The 8817-nt window shown below is 31.3% G+C and overlaps 1 protein-coding gene across 1 annotated transcript; it reads left to right on the top strand.

Moving 5' to 3' along the window:
- Positions 1–269: 269 nt before the first annotated feature.
- LOC108908008 (testicular acid phosphatase homolog) lies at positions 270–8178 on the top strand. Its single transcript, XM_018711898.1, has 3 exons — positions 270–412; positions 1896–1994; positions 7191–8178. The coding sequence occupies exons 1-3, from the start codon at positions 302–304 to the stop codon at positions 8103–8105; spliced, it is 1125 nt and encodes a 374-aa protein (XP_018567414.1). The 5' UTR covers positions 270–301; the 3' UTR covers positions 8106–8178.
- The last annotated feature ends 639 nt before the right edge of the window (positions 8179–8817 follow it).

Genomic DNA, 8817 nt, shown 5'->3' with positions numbered 1-8817 from the left:
TTAATTATATAAATTAATTTTCACAAAGTCTGGTGGATGTTGGATCGAAATGAGTCTTTTTTCATGAAATATTACAAAAAAAAATTCAATTTTGTCCTGTTTTTTAAATATAATTGTAATATTGCGCAATAATAATTGCCAAAATAATCAGTCCTTAACAACAAACAAACACTGCTCTTCAGATATTTTTCCGTTCCCCCACTTTACATCATATTTATTATATAAATAAGGCCAAAGTTATTTTTAAATCATAGTCTTATAATTATTGTTATAAGTACATATTTACACTTTCTTTTCGAAAATGAGGGCACACTTGGGAGTGATTTTCCTAATTTTGGGCTTACATCACTCTTATGGTCTCCTAGTGAAGAACCTTAAGGACGATACGGACGAACTTGTGGCAGTTACAGTGGTAAGATTTCTTAAATAAACTTCACAAATAATTTATTTAAAACATCGTTCCAGCTTTTTCTTATTCTCTGAAAAACCTTTTCCATTTTTTCTTGTTTTTTTTTTGCTAGAATACATGATTTTTTAGTCTCGCTAATTTACATTTGAAATGTGATAGAAATTACCATCTATTTTATCAATAAAAACTTCGTGCTAAAAAGGTAACTCATCTTAACAGAGAAAAAACTGTTTTATCCAAACAGGACGCAATTTTAGTAAACTTGAATTATCGATTACTAACACATAATTTTGTCTAAATAATATCTTTTATGTATTTAAATCTTCACAGAATATTTTTTTTAATATTTCTATTCACACAATTTGGACATATTTGCAATCAAAACAGCGCGAGATTAACATTTATTTGTGTCTTTTAAAACATGTATTCAAAGTACAACTGAATGTTTCGAATTGAATTCCAAGGTAGATAAAAATATGTTCATCTATTTTTTTAAGATGCAGGCATACCGATAAGTGATCATTAAACAACGATTACCTGATAAACATCGCGAAATCGGGTAAATAAATTTTTCTACAAACAAATATGCGAAAGCAAGAACTTCCGAGGAATTTTCTCGCGCCTTTCCCGGTACTAAAGTGACCTTTTTTCTCTGTTGAGCCGAAAATCATAACAATTCGACAGCAAATGTGCTAGATGCTCTACCCCTTGGTTTTTACCAAGCTCATTAACTTATTTACGGTCATTTGGAATATTTCTTTGATCTTCGTACCTGCGTATAAAATTTATGCCACACGTCCTTCAATGCCTTCAATATATTTACCATGTTGCACATGAATATACCACATTTCACTAAAAACAACGATTAAGTACGTTTAAAAGGAAAATACCGTTCGTATACCCTTCTGTCCTAAAAACAAAGACAACAGTTGAGGACATGCGCTCTTAATAGAACCGGACAAAATATTTAGGCTAAAAATCAAAAAATTTTTGATAATCAATTTGCCTCGAAGGAAAAATCAACAAAATAGTATTTAAGCAAGTTATAATCTCTAAATATAAACCTTTTTAGGATTAACTAAAATATTTAAGTTTCATTTGGTTTTTTAGTTATTAGTTTAGTCTCTCGTATATGAATAAATTGGAACACCTTGTAGGAATATTTAAATACACGCTCCGACTACAACTTACAATGGTTTATGCAAACGTATAAAATACAATGATGAAACCTTGGATGAAACAGCCGGAATAAAATCTAGCAAAGATCTAAAATGAATATTGAGAGAATGAGCCGAGTACGGCCCTGTTAACAGCCGCGCCTCACGAACTCTTAATCAGATCGGCAACCAGCAAAGCGCTGGGTTTTGATTAAGTTACATGTGTATAGGCGATTTTGAAAAAAAATAATAGCTCCGTAAATATTATGTAAATGTACTCTGCAATTCTGGAATTTTTCTCTGTTAATTTAACGAAAAAAATGTTATAGTTGTACAGAGACGGAGCCAGGAGTCCTTCAAAATCGTTTCCAAATGATCCATATTACGATCTGTCCTACTTCCCAATGGGCTTTGGTCAGCTAACACAGGTAAAATATAACTTTTTGTATAATATTAATTCAATATTTTGTGCTGCAATAATATTTTCTTCTATTTGACTTCAGAACTTGGCCCTGTCTTTATGAAGCTTTATACATTAATATAAATGTACAGGCTGGTCCATTTTCGATGGAAATTCAGGGTATTTCAGAAACTACTAAAGATATGATAAATCTGACACGACCCACGTTCTCGAGCTCGATTTTCATGGCAAACTCGACTGTCAAATCGGAAGTTTGCTATTTTCATTTGTTTCTGAGTTACAGGGCGTTTCTCGTTACTGTCACATTTTTTAACATGTCTGTATCTCGGCTGTTAAATAAGTTAAAGTGAAAACTGCTCAAGACTAATTATTTGGCGTAGAATTGAATGCCGGTATTAGATTTTTAGTAGATCTTAAAATTTCGGAGTTATGACCCACAGTTATATTTTTTAAACGCAAATCGTAGCTGACCATGGCCTAAAAAATAGAGATTTTTTTTCGCTTTTTAGCAATATATCACATGCTATAGTTATTTTTACAAACACGGGAGATACGGGGTGTTTTATATATAAATTATATATTTTTTTCCTTTTTAATATGACTGGCTATGAAAATACAGATAAAACTATAATTCTTACTTTTACAAAAGTCATATCTGTTGTAAAAATATGACGTAGTATTTTAAATGCACAACGTATACTCGTGTGATCATATAATACTAACGAAATTTTAGAGATAGGTGGATAGGAACAAATGAACCGATCAAATGGTCAACTAGGTTACCTGATTTGAGTCCGTTTGATTTTTTCCTTTGGGGGTTTCTAAAAGACATTATATTTAAAATTCCTTTTAATAATATTTCAAATATACATTTAATGAATGCTATCCGAAGCGTTGCCAGAAGATGCGTGAATTTGAATATTTAGCTATCATTTTTGAAAGTGTTTATTGATGTAGGTACTTACTATTATTTAATTTACGTTTAATATTCTAAATATATTAAAACTCTTGTCTTTTCTTATCTGTAATATATTTTTTAAATAAACGTCATATTTTTACAACAGATATGAGTTTTGTAAAAGTAAGGATTATAGTTTTGTATGTATTTTCATAGCCAGCCATATTAAAATGTAAAATATTATCGAATTTATATATAAAACACCCCGTATCTTCTTTGTTTGGAAAAATAACTATAGCATGTGATGTATTGCTGAAAAGCAAAACAAAATCTCCACTTTTTTAGGTCATGACCAGCTACGATATCCATTTAAAAAAATATAACTTTGTGTCATAACTCAGGAATCTTACGACCTACTAAAAATCTAATAGCGGCATTCAATTCTACGCCAAAGAATTGGTCTTGAGCAGTTTTCACTTTAACTCTAACTTATTTAATAGCTGAGATACAGACATGTTCAAAAGTGTCACAATAATGAGAAACGCCCTGTGACTCAGAAACAAATGAAGATAGCAAATTTCTGATTTGACAGTCGAGTTTGCCATGAAAATCGAGCTGAAGAACGTGGTGTCAGATTTATCATATAGGTATTCAATAGTTTCTGAGATCCCACCGAAAATGGACCAACCTGTACAGTATGTTCAGGATGGAAAAGAGGGGGATTTTATTTATTTATTTTTCATTTCCATACTCTTTCTACAACTGCAAAAATATTATATTCTTCTTTCAAGGCAGTGGTATTAAAAAGTTATTATTCTTTAAAAAAAAAATCTGTTTATATATACTTAAACAGCATACAACAGCAAAAAAAAAGAAACGGAAAAATTTCTAAATTTTTTAGTGATTTTTGAAAGGCTGTAACTTCGTAAATAATGGTCGAATCGAAAAAAACGCATCTTGAGGCTTGATGATTCTAGTTTTGAAATCAAAAGAATGCAACGCAATTTTACAATTTTTTTTTTCAAAACTGCGTATGTGCGCAAAAACATTTATGACTTAATTAGTGCCAGGGTTATTTAGCCTGATTCCTCAGATTCAATTTGTTTTTTTTTATTTTCTGTAAGAATATTTCTCGTTGAGATATCGGCTATTGAGTAGAAAAGTCACCTTTTTTTATCATCGATATCTCATGAACTAAATGATCTTACAGCGAACGGAAGGTGAGTTTTGGAAACTTGAATCAATCCTCTTCAAGGACCTTTTGATATGTTTGAGGAAATAATTTTTTTATACTCAGTATTAATTTGAAAAAGTGTAAAAAATTTGTTTTTCTGCTGTTTTGGAAAATTAACGACTACTTTGCGAATATTGCGAAAAGTACCAATGTGTGTAAGTTTCCTGAATCAACAGTTTTATAAAAAAAATTAAGGAACAGGTTTATTGCTCCTTGAACATCAATTAATGATGATTAAAATGAAAAAAAAAAATGTTTGCTTTATTTTTGTCATAATTTCACGTTAAATACTCATCAAATATTGAAAAATAAAAAGTTCAAAATTTTGAAAAAAAATAATTTTGAAAAAATACCTATCAAATTGTTCAAAATTTGTTTGCGTTATCTTTTTATAATTTCACATTGAATATTTCAAATGTCCACATGAGAATTTAAAAAAACATATTGAAATTTTAAAATATTTACTAAAATTGATCATTTTCAAATCATTTTTAGTTCAGTTTTGATGCAGTTTTTTTCTTTGCATGCCGTATTTCATAGAATTAAAATTAACTGCTTTTAATATACGTTGATATCCGTAAATGAATCTTCATGCATTATTTTAACGCATCGCTATACGATTTATTGATCCTTTTTTCAAAAGTTCTCAAGTTTAAAAAAAAAAACAGTTTTTTTAAAACTACCAATTTTGTTCATTAAAAAATAATAAATTTTATTAACAAATTTTGTTCCGACATTTGATAAGTATTCATTGTGAAAAAAATAACAAAAAAATTTGGAAAATTTTGATTTTTTTTCAATATTTGACGATTCAGGAAAGGAAAACGGTTCGACCGATCGATTTAGAAATTTACAGGCCTCATGGGCATATACTGAGCTAAAAAAAAAACTAGTAATCGTTGATTTTCCAAAACAGCAGAAAAAACCTTTTTTGCACTTTTTCCAATTAATACTGACTATAAAAAAAATAATTATCAAACATACGAAAAGGCCCTTGAAAACGATTGATTTGTTTCCAAAACTCATCTTCCGTTCGCTGTACGATTATTAGTTCATGATATATCGATGATTGATGATGAAAAAAAAGGTTACTTTTCACTCAATCGCCAATATCTCAATGAAAAATAATCGTACATAAAATTAAAAAAAAAAACTAATTGAAGCCGAGAAATCAGGCTAAATAACCCTGACATTGATTAAGCCACAAAAAGAAATTCTGAAAAAAAATTGTAAAATTTTTGCCTATATTTCTTTTGATTGCGCCGAGAGTGATACTCAAAAAAATTTTTCTTCTCAAGATTTCAAAATTAGAATCTTCAAGCTTCAAGATGCTTTTTTTTTCTGGATACGACTATTATTCACGTTACTGCCTTTCAAAAATAACTAAAAAAATTTGAAAATTTGTCTGCTCCCTTAATTTTTTGCCGAGTGTATATAATAATTTTTTCCAGCATTTAATATGTACGGGGTGTCATCTTATCCGTAAGTATCAACAGTAAAAAAAATTACATTAAAATTCTTACATTTTATGAAACGATAACTTTAAAATGTAATTTGAAGCATAGATTTATTTCTTACAAATTAGGTAAATCTTGACAGAGGTAAAATAATGTTCTATATAGGTAAAATACTTTTCCCTCAACGAATTATTCACAATAAAAATGCATGTTTGTATGCCAAATTTGAAAATATTCCATCTACTCTGATATTTTTCTTTTTGATAAATTACTAAATATTTCAATTATCAACAAATTTAGACATTAACCTACATTTTAATTCTAAACAATTTCTAATAAATTTTTCCGATTTTTTACACTAAATACTGATTCGCTTTCAAATATGGAAAATGGAATCAATTTTATCTAGGAGCAACTTTTCTTGATGAATTTTTTTGATATCTTCCACTTTACAGATTATCTTTAACGAAATAAAATATCAAATTTCTGCTCAAAATTTTCTGTCACTACCACCAACAAATAGGACAACCTAGTGACACTCTCTACATGTTAAAGTTGCAAAATAATGAACAATGTTAAACTTCTGAATATAAAATCAATTACTATTATATTTCTAATATTTTAATAGGGAACAGTTCATATATGTAGACTCACATAACACTACTTTTTTGTACATTTGCACAAAAACATAATTTTTAACAATACCTAACGACTTTTTTCATAAAATAAAAAATTAAAAAATTTTTGCAAAATTAACTGAAAAAAAGAGTAATATTGTTTCTAAAACAATTCCTAAAGGGTCCACAATCCTTCAAACAGCAGAAATGAATGACAAACAAATTACGATTACTTAAAATTTATCAGAACATAGCTGCTATATCATACATGTACAGCGTGTTTCTGAAATATGTGCGTTCATTTAACGGGGTAATAGAGAACGCGAAAATAACCAATTTTCATTAAACAAATTGAGGTCTAAAATGACATTTATATTCAAGATAAAAAAATCAAATCAAAAAAACAGAAAATTTTGTTGTGTAAAGTTCACAATGTTGTTTGCTACTCCAAATTTTTATAGAAAGAGGATTTGTTAGAAACTACGCGCTATCGCTTAAGTGTGGAGGTCAATTGATCCAAATAATATGTTGTCACCGAAAACCTCGCAACACAGATTCACTGGAAGCTGTTAGTAACGAGAATTCTATACAACGCGGGGATTAGCTGATACACTAATAATGAGTATTATGAAAATTCCGTGTTCCGTCTATTGTAAAATTACATCCGTCTGTAAAGCGTACTGTGTTTGCACAATTTATTGTGCTTTTACTGTCGAAATTAACGATAAAATTCTATTCATAGCTAAAAACCATTGCCACAAATAGCCCCGTTGAACTTGATCCAATTGCTGTATTGTAAAAAAATGATTAAGTGCGGTGGTGCAGGGTCGACCTAAGTTTCGCGTAATAATTCTTGACACGTGACCACATGTTGCTTAATGAAAATTGTTTAATTTCGCATGTACCCGCATTTACACCTCTTTGAAAAACGCACTTATTTTAGCAGCAAAATCACTTTGAAAAGTTCGATTTATAAAACGAATTACACCCCTTCCAGTATGGAAGAACGCAACAATACGAACTAGGCCAGTGGCTCCGAAGTCGCTACAGCACCTTCCTCAGCGAGGACTACCACGTGGACGACATCTACGTCCGATCTACCGACACAGACCGCACCCTGATGTCCGCTCTGGCGAATCTGGCAGGTCTATACCCACCCAAAGGCGACCAACTCTGGAACAAGGATATCCTGTGGCAGCCCATATCGGTCCACACGTTACCCACGAACGAAGACCAAGTCCTGTACATGGAGAGGCCCTGCCCTAAGTTCAACCGCCTCTATGACGAGGTGACCAAAAACCACTTCTTCCAAAGCATGAACGAGGAGTTCGCGGACTTTTACGAGCAGCTTTCCAACCTAACCGGCTGGAATATCACCGATGTCAGTTACATCTACCAGTTGCACCAGGTCCTGGACATTTACGCCAACTACGACAAATCGTACCTACCATCCTGGGCGTCCAATTTGGACCAAGCTAAGCTGGATTACCTAGCGGGTTTATCCTTCATCAGCTGGACCTTCACAGACGAACTGAAGAGACTGGGCGATGGACCTTTCTTTGACAACCTCTTCAGCGGGTTTGACAAGGTGTTGGATGAGACCCAACAAGCTCCCAATTTCCTGATGCTTTCCGGCCACGAAGGTACCATAGGCTCAGTGTTAAACGGAATGGGGCTATTTGACTATAAAGTACCAGACTTCGCTTCTACCCTCATCTGGGAAGTGAAGAAAAGCTCTGAGGGAGAGCACTACGTCAATATGTTCTACAAAAGACACGGAACTGAAGTCGTGGATCAACTGAAACTTTTTGAATGCGACTACAATTGCAAGTATGAGACTTTCAAGTCGATTTTGAACCCCATCACCGTGGACTTAGCCACATGGGACAAGGAATGCGCAGAAACTGATTAAATATCAAAAATGTTATATGTATATGTAATTACAAATATGTAGTAGAATAGTAGAATAAAGCATTTTCAATATTTGTCTAGATTACAAAAAAGCATTTGCTGTAGCAATAATCACTAGTTTTTTAAATTAAACAGTGCTTTACAGAAATCATGTGCTGCTATTTTACAAAAATGCAACGAAATTCAAAAGTTGTATTTTATAGACCCCAATCGCAAGTAAATAGTATCTCATTGCCGACAAATTTGAAAGTATTTTAAAATTTTAAAGAAAAAAAATAAGGTCATCCAAAGGACGGCCGGCCTAATGAAACGAAGAATAAGACCGAAAGAGGACTGGTTCCTGAGACATTACAAAGCTATCAATATATTAATTTATCTTGCATTCGAATTTTATAGGGAACATTGTATTTTTTAATTAAAACTATTACTTTTTTCTTTTAATTGCATAATTAGCAAAATTGTATAACATACTAAAAACCCCTTGTAGGTATATTATATAAAAAAGTAGGGTATATCAAGTTAACCAGGAAACTGTTTTATTTGTAAATCAATACGTAGGTACAAACCGCCATGAATCTTGAAAAATTTCTTTAATGTTTTTTACTACAATGGCCTTTAAAAATATCAATATTAGTAGCCTCATGACTCACCGATAAAATAAAAATATCGACCAATAATAATGTCTGCAGCATGAAAGTTTAACCAATCAAATT

The sequence above is a fragment of the Anoplophora glabripennis genome, unplaced genomic scaffold, assembly GCF_000390285.2.
Source record: "Anoplophora glabripennis isolate ALB-LARVAE unplaced genomic scaffold, Agla_2.0 scaffold225, whole genome shotgun sequence".
Classification (NCBI taxonomy): Eukaryota; Metazoa; Arthropoda; class Insecta; order Coleoptera; family Cerambycidae; genus Anoplophora; species Anoplophora glabripennis.
The sequence above is the reverse complement of the archived record's forward strand: the minus strand, read 5'-3'. Positions and strand labels throughout refer to the sequence as shown.

What these genes read in the sequence shown, in the direction of transcription:
- LOC108908008 (XM_018711898.1), top strand. Translation starts at nt 302, where the DNA reads ATGAGGGCACACTTGGGAGTGATTTTCCTAATTTTGGGCTTACATCAC. An exon ending in AACTTGTGGCAGTTACAGTG is followed by an intron (nt 413 to 1,895) that starts GTAAGATTTCTT and finishes AAAATGTTATAG; the next exon opens with TTGTACAGAGACGGAGCCAG. An exon ending in GCTTTGGTCAGCTAACACAG is followed by an intron (nt 1,995 to 7,190) that starts GTAAAATATAAC and finishes CACCCCTTCCAG; the next exon opens with TATGGAAGAACGCAACAATA.